General features: G+C 33.1%; 1 protein-coding gene across 2 annotated transcripts in view; it reads left to right on the top strand.

Moving 5' to 3' along the window:
* Window positions 1-16066, top strand: part of Nup205 (nucleoporin 205) — a 68931-nt gene that overhangs the window by 12873 nt on the left and 39992 nt on the right. For both annotated transcript variants that reach the window (XM_015493800.2, XM_048786904.1), the window contains exons 7-15: window positions 644-808; window positions 3111-3286; window positions 6271-6387; window positions 6572-6709; window positions 9079-9229; window positions 10225-10430; window positions 11542-11724; window positions 13648-13698; window positions 14275-14484. In XM_015493800.2, coding sequence (XP_015349286.1) covers window positions 644-808; window positions 3111-3286; window positions 6271-6387; window positions 6572-6709; window positions 9079-9229; window positions 10225-10430; window positions 11542-11724; window positions 13648-13698; window positions 14275-14484 — 1397 coding nt within the window. The remainder of the gene's footprint in view (window positions 1-643; window positions 809-3110; window positions 3287-6270; window positions 6388-6571; window positions 6710-9078; window positions 9230-10224; window positions 10431-11541; window positions 11725-13647; window positions 13699-14274; window positions 14485-16066) is intronic.

Raw genomic sequence — 16066 nt, 5'->3', positions numbered from 1 at the left:
GTCCTTAAGTTGCTAATGCTTGTTTTTATTTTTATTTTATTTTTTTTTTAAAGATTGTTTTCTTTTTATTTTTTTTTTTTTTTTTTGAGAATTTCAATATTTATTTTTCAGTTTTTGGCGTACACAACATCTTTGTTTGTATGTGGTGCTGAGGATCGAACCCGGGTCACACGCATGCCAGGCGAGCGCGCTACCGCTTGAGCCACATCCCCAGCCCCTAAAGCTGGTTTTAAACTTCCGATCTTTCTGCCTCAGCCTCCTAGTCTGCTGGGATTAGAGGCATGTGCCAGTGTGTCCAGCTGCATAAACCTTTTTGATTTTGAGGATTAACATTTATTTACATTTTAGAATTTATATGTAGAAAAAATGAGTGGCTCTAACTTTTTTTAAATTTTATATTATAAAAATTATTGAAAGTAATGAAATTAGAATTTAGAATTGGTTATCTGTTTTCTTCTTTCATTTTTTGTGTGTAAGTACTTAACAGTAGTATGTATGGTATGTCAGACATTAATATTAACTAGCCATAATTCTTTTTTGAATATGCTCAGATGCTCTGAGTTCCAGACATTATATCTTTGTGTCAAAAGTGAAAATTCATTTATGTACTTTTTGGTAAAGTCATCTATTTTTATGTTTTCAGATATGATTCATCAGCTTCCACTGTTGACAGAAAGACAGTACATTGCAACAGTTCACTCTCGTCTTCAGGATTCACAGCCTTGGAAATTACCTGGGCTGCAAGCCACTGTTAGACTTGCTTGGGCTCTGGCATTGAGGGGAATATCCCAACTACCTGATGTGACAGGTAAATTGTAGGTAATTTTATAATGAGAGTCAGTGTATCAGTTAATGACATTTTGGGAGAAGTACTATCTTTTGACATAAATAAATATGAACATAAGTAGTCTATCTTTGGTCACTTTATAAAAAAATTATTAGCCAGGCATGGTGGCACGTGCCTCTAGTCCCAGTGACTCAGGAAGCTGAGGCAAGAGGATCACAAGTTAAAGGCCATCCTCAGCAACTCAGGGAAGATCTTTGTAACTTAATGAGACCCTTTCTCAAAACAAAAATTTTTAAAAGGGCTGGGGATGTGGCTCATTAGTTAATAGCCCTTGGGTTTAATCCCTGGTACCAATAATAATAATAATAAGGTATCCTTTAGACTTTAGGTAGGTAGCCTTTAGACTTTAACATTCATGTACAAACTCTTATTTTACAACTACACATACTCTTTTCATTTATATGTCTTTATTTCATTACTTTTCTGACATAAAATTAGCTTTTAAACTTCAAGTGGCTGTGATCATTAATCAAAGTCTTATACTATAATTTCCCATATCACATCTTAAGGGGCACTGTAGAATATGCTATCCTATTTTATAGTTTGCTATAGAATAATAGATAAGAATATGTTATGATTTATAGTTTTAAGTCCCAGATCTTTGGCTACTTAATCTTTTTGGTTTAATATTCTCGTTTTTTTTTTTGTTTGTTTTGTTTTTTTAAATATATTTTAGTAATTAGGGCTATTAGAGTGATGTGGGGGTGGGGTATTGAAATTAAACTCCTAAGCACAAACTCTGCTACAGAGCTATACTTCAGCCTCAAGAAATTGTAAACTATAAATGATGTTAATAATACTTAGCTAACATTAGTAACTTAATTAAGTGTCAGTATCAATCATAATAAGAAATTAAGAGAGTATTTTGTTCTCAGTGAGTTTAATGCTATGGGTAGAATGCAGATTTTATTTCAAAATATAAAATAAAACATATATCAAAACAGAAAGCCATCTATTCTGATGGAGACTATCCTGGCTTCTATATATTCTTGACTTTTTTTCAAGGCAATGAAAGTGTACTTTCTATAACAGTAACAATGAAAGTGTACTTTCTATGTATTTGGTGTCTGTGACAGCCAAGCAGAATAAGTTATGTAGCAGTTCTTTTCCAATGCCAGATTGCCACAAAGTTACCTAACAATTTTGTATTTAAAATTTAGAAGCAGTTACAAGCAATAGTGTATCTTGTTAGAAAAGTGCAGTACTACCTATGACATACTTTTAACAAAAATTTGAAGCCATATCAAGCGTCTTTAGGTAGAACTACCAACTTTTAGTATATTCAGAAGAAGGAAAATAACCTATACCACTGGGATGCAGTCCCTAACCACATTGTAGAAACTATGGGATACTTAAAGAAAAAATAAAAATGATATATGGGGCTGGGGATATAGCTCAGTTGGTAGAGTGCTTGCCTTCCATGCATAAGACTCTGGATTCTATCCCCAGTGCCACAAATTAAAAAAAAAAAAAGATGTATGGAAGCCTAGAAATGTATAAGTTAACTGCAATATGTGGACTTTATTTGAATCCTTATTTAAAGCAAACAGACCATACAAAAGAAGCAAAGTAAAATCTTACATCGCATTGATAATATAATTATAAATTTAATCACTGCATATTTGACAGTGAAAAATTATTTTTGAAGATATGATAAATGTTGAAATGTTAAAATATTGAGATGTTTGTCTGAAATTTTCTTCAATGTGATATTGTTGAAGAGAGGATATATAGCTGAAGTAAATTGGTAATATTGAAATGAAATGATGGTCATGTTGAAGTTCATTATGTTTTCTCTGTTTGTAGTAACTTAAATTTTCCAAATGTTAAAAATGTTGTAAGTAGGTCAGTTTATTGTAAAGATTTTGTTTTTCAGGTTTTGATCTTTACTCATTGGCTTGATGATTTTTTCCAAATGACCAATACGATTTCGTTGTTATGAAAGCCTTAGTATCATTTTTAATATTTTACTGTTTGGATAATAGCTCTCTGACTGTGTCAGTGTTATATTACACATGTCTAAATTAATTTTCATCACTTTTGTTAAATGAAGAGTATGTAGTTTTATAATATACTTTTTCAGTAATTCTTTGGAGTTTATGAGTTAGTTACAGTTATACATAATCTCATTTTAGTAAGTATAGCACATGGTAGAAGGTTGGGAAGGTATCTGAAATTTGAACCATCAGCAGACCATTATGAGGTATTATATCTTGAGTTAATGACTTTTTCCCAATGTTTTTGTTTCTAAATATGTTTCTAGCTCTGGCTGAATTCACAGAAGCAGATGAAGCAATGGCAGAGCTCGCAGTTGCTGACAATGTTTTCCTTTTCCTCACTGAGTCTGTAGTAGTGTCAGAAAACTTTTATCAGGAAGAATTTTATATTCGTAGAACCCATAATCTCATTACAGATTTCCTTGCACTCATGCCAATGAAGGTAAGAATAGCAATACAAAATGAGTAAAATGTAGTGAATTTTGTAAAATAACTTTGTACTGCTTGATTTTTTTTTTTTTTTGAAACTAAAAAACTCTTTTAAGATACTAAGAAAATATTTTTTTTTGGCATTTCTGGAGATTGATCTCAGGGCTGCTCTATAACGCACACAGCAATAGCCCCAGCACTTTCTTTTGTTTTACTTTGTTTTGAGACAGGGTCTCACTAAGTTGACCAGGCTAGCCTCAAACTTGCAGTCTTTCTTTGTCAGCCTCCTGAGTTGCTGGGATTATGGGAGTGTGCCACCTTGTCTAGTGCTCGTATAGACTAAAATTTGAACATGGTGTGTTGTAACTATAGTTGTGACTCATGAAAATGAAATAAAAGAGTCCCCATTAGTCAAAAATAAACCATTAAGAAGGGATAGTTGACATTGAAAATGGTTTATAAGGAAAAAGTAGACAACTTTATTTTTATAATGATTTGGAAGAGGCACAGTGAATAATCTCATAGATAATTGTTTAGACTCTTGATCATGTATAAATGGGCCTCAGGATGTAAACAAGTAAAGTAATGGATTTAAGAAGCTTTAATGCAGTGAGTTGTTGGAGCCATTTCTGACAGTTCCTTATTTTCTGTTTGCCATTTTGTGCTTAAGAAGTCATCAAAATGGTGGCAGAAAGTAAATGTATGTATATTTTAAAACTGTCCCTTTGTATGTTAAAAAGAAAGCACCCCGTAGGTTCTACACTTAAAATACATATTAGATTTCTAATACCATACCTTTTAGAAAACATAAAGCAAATGGAAAAATTACCAAGAATGGCAAAAACAGGCACTGGAGTTGTGGATCAGTGGTAGAGCCCTTGCCTAGCACGCACATATGAGGCATTGGGTTCAATCCTCAGCACCACATAAAAAATAAATAAAATAAAATAAAGGTATTGTGTCCATTAAAAAAAAAAAAAGTGGCAAAAACAGTCAAGGAGTGAAGTGTTTATTCATTACTTAATGAATCCAGTGTTCACTGTTTCTCCTGTGATGCAGGTACCATGCTTAGGTATAGTGAGGAAGACACATAAAGCTGGGGATATGCTAAGTGGTACCACACATGAAAAAGACCCTGGGTTCAATCCCCAGCACTAAGGAAAAAAAAAATGTAGGAAACTTATTCCCTGTCAACAAAGAATTTATAGTCTAATTCATGAGATAAGATAGATACAAAAAATATATAGATTGTAACAATAAGAGGTGCAGATAGTAAATTACAATGGTAAGGAATAGAATAGAGTATACCTAACAGATATCTAAACGACAGTAACATCAAAGGACTTGATAGGTAGCATCAAGTCCTTTTAATGATAACCTGTCAATCCTTTCATTTTATATTTGTGGAATCCTTAGAAGAGTTAAGGTTTAAAATTATCTCCTAATTAGTAACCCAAATGAGTCTGATTATGAAAAGATGAAGGTTGAGAAGAATTTTGATAGAAGAATCATAAGTGGTGTGTAATAAGGTAAACACTGAATTTACATAATGTTGGGATACTGGAATTTCTTTAATATCTATAGAACTACTTAGATTATGTATTTTTTTTTGGTGAGGGAGCTTTGGCAGTTTGTAGCTGTCAGTAAATTTGTCTGTTTCAGGGCTGGGGTTGAGGCTCAGTGGTAGAGCTACGCTCCCCTAACATGTGTGAGGCTCTGGTTTGAGCCTCTGCACCACATAAAAATAAATAAAATAAAGATATTGTGTCCAGTTACAACTAAAAATTTTTAAATTTGTTTATTTCATTCAAATTACCAAGTTGATTAGCATAAAGTTATTCCTAACGTACTATATTGTATTTTTTGTTTTTATAGGATCTGTAGTGATATTTCCTTTAATTCCTGATATTAGTAATTTGCGCCTTCTCCCATTCTTAATTAACCTGGTAGAGGTTTATAATCTTACTGGTCTTTCTAATAAATTAGCTTTTGGCCTAATTTGTTGTCTTATTTCAGCTCTTTTTTTTTTTTTTTTTTTTGCTTTTTTGCTTTGGGTTTAATTTGCCCTTTTCCTTTTAGTTTCTTAAGGTAGAAGCTTAGATTATTGATTTGAAACATTTTCCCCCTATATAAACTTTTTTTTAGTACTATAAATTTGTCTCTAGTAATTGCTTTAGCTGTGCTACACAAATTTTAACAGGTTGCATTTTTTTGTTTGTTTCAGTTTCAATATATTTTCTAAAATATCCCGAGTATTTATGTAGAAGTATGTTGTCTAATTTTCCACATGTTTGGAGGACTTCCCAGTTATTTTTCTGTCGCTAGTTTTTAATTTAGTTATGTTTTGGTAGGAGAACATTGTAATTTTTCAATTATGTTGACATTTGTTTTATGGCTCAATATGGCCTATCTTGATATATGCTCTGTGTACACCTGAAAGGAATATATGTTCTACTGTTCTGTGGAATGTTCCACAAACATCAAGCTGTTTTGTTTTTGTTGTTGTTAAGAAGTAGTTTGTTACTTCGGTGGGTATTTAGTTTACACAAATGTAAACAAAAGCAGGGCTACGATAATCTTTACAGCATGTTGGGAAATGAGCAGGACTACATTTGCTTTTTATAATTACTGTAGTGTTGTTATTGGTGGTTAGTATTTAGTTCCAGGGATGCTAAGTGTCTTGAATGTTCTGGATAATCCATTCCAGTGAAGAAGTATCCTACCTGAAATGTCAGTAGTGGCCCCATTGGGAAAACACTGGGTTAAATTCAACTTCTAAGCAGTCTAAAATTCTTTGAAGTGTTAAGATATTAGAAATTACAGGTAGTAATGTTGTAATAAATTTCCTTGCATACTTCTTCATGTCGCTGAAGTAGAATAGACACTTTTTAAAGTTTTTCTGGTATATAATCACTTTAAGATAATTGTCTAATATCCTGATTTCAATATTATTATTCCATAAATAAGAAGTTCATATTCATCTAATAAATTTAATAGGTGAAACAGCTGAGGAACCGGGCAGATGAAGATGCTCGAATAATTCACATGAGTATGCAGATGGGTAATGAACCACCCATTTCTCTCAGAAGAGATCTAGAACACTTAATGCTCCTGGTAAGCCACTAATTATATTGAGTACTTTGTCATCTCTGTCCCTTCCTTATGTTTTTCCTTACTTTAGAAAATTTCAGCTATCGTACTTTAAATCCACAAGTGAAATCAATACTATTGTATATTCTTATTTAAAGCATTTTTTTTATTATAAGCATTTCCCACAGTCTTTGCTTATTCATTGCAGATTGGTGAACTATATAAAAAAAATCCTTTTCATTTGGAGCTTGCCCTAGAATATTGGTGTCCCTCAGAGCCTCTGCAGACTCCCACCATCATGGGCTCTTATCTGGGGGTGGCTCATCAGCGACCCCCTCAACGCCAGGTGAGTCTTTAGGCTTTCTACTTTTATACTCTGGTGTGGTAATTGGGAGTTTTGAAAATATGAAAGATGTTACTCTTGATGTTGCTATTTAATACAAAAGACCTCTAGTGTTAATTTTTAGAAATTTATACTTTTCCTTTATTTGGGGAAGTTTAAAACCATTAAATTCAAGTTCTAATCATTTTACAGGTTGTGTGTTAAATGCTTAGAGGCTAAAAAGGCAAGTCTCATCATTAGTTTTATTAGTATTTTAGTCTCTCCTCCAAAGGTGCAACAGTAATCAATATACATGATTTTAATCAAGTTTTAGGAGTAGGAGAGGTACAAATATTAAGGAGCAAGGCTTAGAATTTTTTTTAAATTATTTTAATTTAGTTGTTGTTGGACCTTTATTTTATTTATTTTATATGATGTGCTGAGAATCAAACCCAGTGCCTTACATATGCTAGGCAAGTGCACTACCACTGAGCCACAACCTCAGCCCTTAGAAGTTTTAATTGATGACAACATGCCTATGATAACTATTGATAACATAGACAAGAGTTCATTTTCCATCCTATATTGTCTAAAGTGTGAAGTACAGAAGTAAATAAAATGGATTGCCATGTCAGGATTTGTCTTTTGGGGATTTTTGGAGTAGAAGCTTTTATGCTGTATATTTTTTTATTTTTCTGTGCAGTTTGGGATCAGATGCTTTCTTTTTATTTTATTGTATTTCTTGTGTTATTTCAGTTTTTCCCCATTTGAAAAATGTTTCAGAGAAGGATGTATTAACCTTTTAAACCTTTTAAAGATTAAAATTTTTCTTTAACCTTTTAAAGATTAAAATTTTTTTCAGTTAAAAATTTCAAACATTTGGAAGATAATTATAATGAATACTTAACATCTTAATTTCACATTTTATGTTAACATTTTGCCATGTTTGCTTCATCTATTCCCATTATTTCTAACACTTATTTTGCTGGGATTTTTTTAAAGGAAATTATAGTCTATATCACATTTCACTCCTTAATAATAAGTAGGATCTGTCTTAAAAATAAAGATATTTTCCTATGTCATTATAAAACCTTGTTATACCTAACGCATTTAATAAAATTTCTCAGGTATCTATACATTTTCAGTGTAGGTCCAACTAATGAGTCTGAATTAATATTTTTAGTCATAGGTTTTAAATATAAGCAAGTAGAAAGGGAAAACTAAGAAAGAAGCTTAATACAGCAGGAGTATAGGAACATGGTTTTGGTGGGAACACAATAGTTGTATGTTTAGGTTACTGTCAAAATAATTACTGATTGCTTGGTTTTCATACTAATGCAGTTGGCATTTAGGAACTTTGAGTTCTAAGTGTACCTTTGAATTTGCTGGTTAATTTTGGATTAGTAAATTTCTTCAGGTATTTTACATATTTAAAAATGGTGTTTAGGGGCTGGGGCTGGGGCTCCTCGGGCGGTAGCGCCCTTGTCTGGCATGTGTAAGGCACTGGGTTCGATTCTCAGCACTATGTATAAATAAATAAGGGTCTATCAACAACTAAAAAAAAAAATTTTTTTTTAAAAGGTGTATAGTCACGCAGTTTTTGTGAAACACGCCTACAATCATAGCAGCTGCATAAGCTGAACCAGGATGATAGTAAATTTGACTCCAGCCTAGGAAACTTAGCATGACCCTTTCTCAAAATAAAAAATAATTTTTTAAAAAAAGGTCTGGGATGGGCTGGGGTTGTAGCCCAGTGCAAAGCGCTTGCCTAGTATTGCTGAGGCACTGGGTTCAATCCTCAGCATCACATAAAATTAACAAATAAAATAAAGGCATTCTGTCCATCTACAACTACAAAAAAAAAAAAAGGTCTGGGAATATAGCTTGGTAGTCGAGTGTCCTTGGGCTCAATATGCAAGATTTTTTTTTTTTTTTATTTTTATTTTTTGGTACTGTGAGTTGAACCTAGGGGTGCTTAACCACTGAGTCACATCCCCAACCCATTTTAATATGTATATTTTAAGAGACAGGGTCTCGCTAAGTTGCTGAGGCTGCCTTTGAACTTGCAATTCTCCTGCCTCACCCTCCCAAACTTCTGGGAGTTCAATATTCAGTTCTGCAAAAAAAGAAAAAAACATATCTAGTCTTATGTTGTAACATTGAGATGTTTGGGGGGGAAATGCATTTTATTTTCACAAAAATATTCTGTAATTGCATTAAATTGCTGATGACAAGCTTAAAAAACTATTTTCATAAATAGAATACCAATTTTGTCTTTTGCAAGGGTAAAATCAGAAAACTGGTTTTAGCTTATATAGTCTTTATTAGCTAGTCCATGTTGCATTATAGTTAATATATGCTTTACTTAAACTATTTTCTTTTCTCTATTTCAGGTTGTCTTGTCAAAGTTTGTTAGGCAAATGGGTGACCTTTTGCCTCCAACTATTTATATTCCCTATTTGAAAATGCTCCAGGGATTGGCCAATGGCCCTCAGTGTGCACACTACTGTTTTAGCCTGCTCAAAGTCAATGGTAGTAGTCATGGTAAGGAAATTGGATGTTGTTTAAGTTTGTTGTTACACTGTTGAGTTTGGTATCCCACTGCTTAGTAAAGCTGGGTTTCTCCAAAGATATAAGTTATCCTTATGACAACAGAGGACAAGAAGCATGCTGGTGACACACTGATTATGGTCTCACAGATTTGGGAATTTTGTCATTCTCATATATAGGTACAGTTCAGGTTAACAAATCAGAATAAGTGTAATATTTCAAGAACACAACTGGTATACAAAGAAAAATACATTCCCTTTCCACATCTATTTTCTTTTTTTATTTTCAAAAATACTTGTTTTTCTAAAGTTTTCTCTTGACCCTCTCCCAGTTTTCTCACTTCATTTTTAGACTAGGTCTGGTTAAATCAAAAACACTGGAAAAGAGATAGTAGACATCTGGTTTGTCAGGTAGATATTATTTTCATTTTTAAATGTGAAGAAGCTGAGGTTTAGAGATGTAAAATAATTTACCCAAGGTGACAGGTCATTGGGGAGCCATGATTAGAACTGAGATCTGCCTGTCAGATCTACTTTGTCAGGGCCTCCTTGTTCTATATCCTATACTCTTGCCCCTACTGTTGTACACTAGGGGCAAAATATACAAAATAGCATAATTTACAAATCTTGAATGTAATTACCTTTCTTTGGGAAAGCTTAATATTTGTGGGTTATTTTGTGGGGGAAAGCAGCCCTGAATAGCTATATGACAGCACAGAACTCTTGTGGGTCTTAAGCAGGTAACTGACATGCAAAATAATTAATATTTACATGGATATCATCCCATTCTTAGCCCTTAGGAAAAATTAGTTCAAAATTCTAGTTTTAGAGGTGTGTTAACCCTTTTTCAACATACTACTTACCTGGAACAAGATTGCCTTTGTGTTATGACAAAGACAAAGTTTATTGTTTTAAATTAATTTTATTTTCATTTCTAAGCAAATGAATAGAGGTTTTTGAAAAAATATTCTGTACCACCTTTCTTTACAGTTGAAAATATTCAGGGAGCAGGTGGTAGTCCTGTTTCCTGGGAGCATTTCTTTCACTCCTTAATGCTTTATCATGAACATCTCCGAAAGGATCTTCCAAGTGCAGATAGTGTCCAGTACCGTCACCTTCCTTCACGTGGCATCACCCAGAAGGAGCAAGATGGGTTGATTGCTTTTTTGCAGCTCACATCTACCATCATTACTTGGGTAGGTAACCAATCTACAGCATAAGTTTACTTATATTCTAGCACAGTAATATTTTAAGGGGTCAAACGTTTTCTCTTCATTCTTACACATGTGAGTGATAGATTTAGCACAATATAGCATTCTGCCTTTAAGCTTTTTCTTTTCTTGTCCTGGTAGAGGGTATAAATTGTGGTAACCTTGTTCATTGGAATAACTTTGGTATGAAAATAATATCCTGAACCTGAACCAGAGTGGCATGTAAGAATGAGTTTTAAGTATGCATCCTTCTAGAAGGTTTTCTAACACAAATGTAGTGATAATGTGTGTGCATACATAGAGAATAACTTTAATTAAAAAGAAAGGCGATTTACGGAATTATTATTTTTTATCCCCATAACAAAGCATTTTACTAGCTACAATCAGACTTATCTTCATAATATTATTTTCCAACTTCTAGACCAAAGTTAAGTGCTCAGGCTGATGTTTTCTCTGGAGGAAAGGAATAGTATCTTCTAGCTTTTTGGTTTTTCTAATCATGATTAACATTATTAAATGTCAAAACGTCAAGTTAGTAATTTATATTATTGAAAATGAAGAGATAACTTGATACTATATATGTCTATTTTTTCCTCTGAAAAAGACAAGTATTTATTCATTCATGCATGATATTACACTATAATATATTTTTCCAGAGAGGATTTAAAATGCTGAGATAATATTTATAAGACCCTAGCAGACCATTTATCTCTGTAGTATTATTTTCCATACTTGGATCATCAAAAGTAGTTCTTCATAGGCTGCTTCTTCTCTGTTCTTTACATTGACCATACTATCAATTTGATTTGATCCACTGGTAGACTTCAAGCAAACATGTTAGGCTTATCTTTGTTTAGTATGTATTAAATCTGTCAGGGCTCTGTATAAATGCTAGCAGTTAAGTGATTGCTGGTTATTTTCCTTTCTTAGTTTTTAAAAATGGAAAGCTGAACTTGGGGATGTACCTCTGTAAATTCCAGCCTAGTGGGGAAGCTGAGGCAGGAGAATCACTTGAGTTTAGGAACTAGAGATCAGCATGGGCAACAGAGTGTCTAAAGTAAAATTGAGACTTTTTTTGTGTGTGTTCATTTCTCAGAGTGAAAATGCTCGTTTGGCTCTGTGTGAACATCCTCAGTGGACCCCTGTTGTGGTGATTCTTGGGCTCCTACAGTGTAGTATTCCCCCTGTTCTCAAAGCTGAACTACTGAAGACTCTCGCAGCTTTTGGAAAGTCTCCTGAAATTGCTGCTTCCCTCTGGCAGTCATTGGAATACACTCAGGTAGTGTTATGAACTCCCTTATTTGTATTATTTGGAAAGTGAGCTCAAAAACACCGTAGAAGCAAGAGCAACATGTTAACTTACGGTATGTCTTAGACTTCTCAATGAGAAAGTTATGGTTTGGGGGCCACGTACAGCATCAGAAACTAATAGGCCTGGGTTTTTCTCTTGGATTAGTTGGTAAGTTTATTAGGTTACCAGAGACTGGTTTTTCAAATACATTTTTGAAGATCTTGTTTTTCAATGTCTGTAAAGATAGGTAGATGGAATTTCTCTGTCTTTTAGACAAACTTTTGTAAGCCTTCATAAGTCATATAAACACATTAAAATGGGAAATGTCTGTTTTTCTTTCCTATATCCATCTTTCCCTATATCAGAAGAGTGAAATATCTGTGGAGGTTGTTTTCCTATTAAAGGGCAACACAAGTTTGCTATTTTTGTACAGAAATTTTAACAATAACCAGAGAACTTTTTACTGGTGGTCACGAAGGCTTATTGCCAGGAACATAGTTTTTGTGCTAAAATGGGCATATAGCAGGAATTTTTTTTATTTCTGCACACTTAGGAAATGTACTTATGCTGACATGGGAGGGGAAATATATGGGTTATATAATATTTGGAGTCTTTTTCTTTCTCTAAATGCAAGCTCCATTGGAATTTTTCTATCAAGTATATTCTCTATGTGATAATGTGGAAAAGAAAAATTGATATACCTTATAGAAATATCCCTAAGAAAATTGTTAGATGGAATATGTGTTTTGTCTTAGGAGCAATACAACATAAACGAGCCTGTCATTATAACTCATTATTTACAGAAGCATCCATTTTAAAGTAGTATTGTAGAGTAATTCTAACATATGCTTCCTAAAGATGTGAATTGTACTTTATAAAAAAAAAGGAAAACAATAATTAGTGGGACTGTGTGTTGAGAGGCTGGGCCACTTTTGGCTTACTATTGACACTTCAGGTTCTTTTTTTGTACTAGGCATGCTTGACCACTGAATTGCATCCCCAGCCTTATTTATTTTTATTGAGACAGGATCTCACTAAGTTGCTTAGGGCCTCTCTAAGTTGCTGAGGCTGGCTTTGAACTGTGATCCTCCTGCCTCAGTCTCCTGATTGCCTGGATTATAGGTACAGCCGCTGCACCTTGCAACACTTCCCTTTTTGATTCATGAGTATACCAGTACTTATCAGATTCCTACATGCTGTTTACTTCTGTACATCTGAAATGCAATGCAATTGGGTTTTGACATTCTTTTTTTTTTTTTCTTTTCATTTTTTTATTTGTTCTCCTTAGTTACACAATGACATTTCTATCCTTAGAGCAAAACTTTTTTTTTTTTTAAATTTTAAAGTATTTTACTTGATAGTACACTCTTGACTTGCAGGAGAGTAAAGTATTGTGAATAAATACAATTTTACTATACATATGTTACATATAAATTATACACAAATATAATTTTATTATATGGTAGAATACTTAGACCCATAACAAGATCAGAACAACATCTTAACTCCAAATCTCTTTAAGAAACCCATTTTCAGTAAGCTAACTTCTTGGTTTAAGTAGGGCTGGTTGTGGACAGAGAGCAGTGTCTTACACGCTGGTGAGATTTCTTCTTGTAAATAACTTTTTTAAGATTCATTTCCAGAATATCTGAGAGGAAATTTGCTGAACAGAGCTCTTATTTGATCTTACAAATTACCAGTTTTTTACACACCATAAAATTGAAAGTTGTATCTAACTCTCCCAGAATTGCTAATGAAAGTCCAGGAAGAGCTCCTCCCTTGTTATTTCTGATGGACAGTGTGAGATGTGTGGGTGTGGTGGGTGAGGTATGTGATATTACATTGCTGGAGAGTAAAGTATTGTGAATTGATGAATGAGGAGCATTCCTAACATCTACTTCTTATTTTAAGATACTGCAGACCGTCAGGGTTCCAAGCCAGAGGCAAGCTATTGGTATTGAGGTAAAGTTTTCCTTTTAGTTAAATGCTATATTCATTTATACTTGTAATGATTAAAAAAAATGCAAAAATTATTCTTAACATTTAAGTGTCTATAGTTTTTAATTCTAATGTTTTTGCTTTGAAGGGTTTTCTGATCAGTGTTGAAATAGAGATGAAACACTAAGTGAAAGGAACCAAAATATTCAATGTTTCAATGTTGGAAAAGAATGTTACATGGCAGCTATCCAAACTGAAAAGTTTTGATTTGAACTCAATTTAATTAGGTTACTTGAGTTAACCTGAAGTGATAATTAATTCTTTTAGTTTCTATTTTCCCTCTTCCTTTTTTTAAAGAAACATTTAAGATTTCTATTTTTAATTCAAGTTTGGAACATTGTGTGGGAATTTGAAATTCTTTCAGATGACCCTTCTATATTGATATAATACTTTTATTTTTTCCTCTCAGTGAAAAATTAGTAATCTCTGTTACTTATCTTTTGTTGTGATATAGTACTATTAATTAATTTCTGTAAAATGTTCTGCACTACTCAGCTGTTAGTTCTGTATTGTCAGATTTTCTTTATTTTTTCTTTAAAGGTTGAGCTCAATGAAATAGAATCCCGATGTGAAGAATACCCATTGACTCGGGCCTTTTGCCAGCTTATTAGTACCTTGGTGGAGAGCTCATTTCCTTCTAATTTGGGCGCTGGTCTTCGGCCCCCTGGCTTTGACCCTTATTTGCAATTTCTTAGAGATTCTGTGTTTCTCCGATTCCGCACAAGAGCTTACCGAAGAGCAGCCGAAAAGGTTATGTTCAGAGAAAAACTTATTTCTCCTTATTCATTTATTGTTGCATTTTCTTTTATCATTCTAGAATTGTGTAAATTCATTCTAGCCTCTGAAAGTTAGTAAAATTTAGTCTTAATTCTCAAATGTCTTTGGATTAATTTTTGTGCATTAGAAATAAGTTTGGGCATTAACATCAAAGCACTGACATTTAGGAATGAGTAATTTATATGAGTTTATAGTCATGTAGATATTTAGATCCTTAATTGAGCATATTTTTACTAAAATTGAACCACAAATGTTATACCTTTGTTGAAAACACACTTCCCTTATTGGGATGAGTTAGTTCAGGGATTAAAGGAAGTTTAAACTTGCTCACATTTTATCTGTTAGTAGTGTTTGTGAGTTGCGGAGTGTTGGCATAGTGGGAAAAGGAGTATTATGAACCATTAGGTGTGGCTGCCATGGTTGAAGGCTGAGGGAGCACTGACATTATGCACACATTGACTCTGCTTGTAAGATACCACTGAGCTTATATATCATTTTATGTAATTCCAGTATTATCTTGAGGCAGGTACTATTAATATTCCCATTTTACAGATGGAGGCTTAGCAAGGTTAAGGAACCTGCTTAAGGTCCAGGACCAGGATTTTAACCTAGGACTCTAATTCCAAATCCAAGCTCATGACCACTAAGCTATGTAAGAGACCATTCCAGGTTCTGATGTAATTCACGTTAGTCTATAGTACTATTTATTATAGAATACCCTTGGCTGTATCTTGTAGGAACATTTCTGCTTTATTTTTATAGTTTGTTGTTTTGGAACCTGATGGGGTTTTTTGGGTTATATTAATGATTATAAAAATAGCTTAGTTCCTGCTAATTTGGGGCAATTTGGAAAATTTAAGTAGAAATGTTATTACTCATAACCCTATTGCTAAAAGAAGGATTATTATTAATCTTTTTTCTATTCATATATACTTAAATAACATTTGAGCTAATAGACTGCTTTATGTTCCTTTTTTGCCACTTAGCTTCATGAATATTTTTCATATCATTAATGATTCTTTGAAAGTAGTCTTTTTAGTTATTGTATAACATTCGTTATTTGTATGTAGCATAGTTTGCGTATTCATTGCCCTATCAGTCGAAAAAGCTTATTTCTGATAATAATCACAAATAACTGAATTTTATTTTTTGTCAATTGCTTTATAATTTTTGTTTTTCTTATAATAAAAATACACATTTGAAAGGGAATACATTTTATGTAAGCTATCTTATTCACATAAATTTTCTGATCTGATGAAATCATTAACAGCAGCCATGCCTCATTAATAAAGTCATTTTAGGTGATTAATGGGTGCTGATCATTGCAGTATCTTCAAAAAAATGTTCTGACACTTTTTTTGGACTTGTTTTAAATATCTTATCTGCCTTTTCTTAAAAAGGTCAATGACTTAAGTGTTTAGAGCTCTAGTCAGCCAAGTTCTTTCCAGATGTTATTCTTTTTCATCCATATGTAGCTACTTCTCAAGTGTTTTTTGTCATTGATTTCTGTTCTACCCCCACATATTTACCTGAAAATATTTCCCTCAATTCTTAG

The sequence above is a fragment of the Marmota marmota genome, unplaced genomic scaffold (genome assembly GCF_001458135.2).
Source record: "Marmota marmota marmota unplaced genomic scaffold, marMar, whole genome shotgun sequence".
In the NCBI taxonomy this organism is placed as follows: Eukaryota; Metazoa; Chordata; class Mammalia; order Rodentia; family Sciuridae; genus Marmota; species Marmota marmota.
This window is presented reverse-complemented; position numbering and strand designations above follow the sequence as displayed.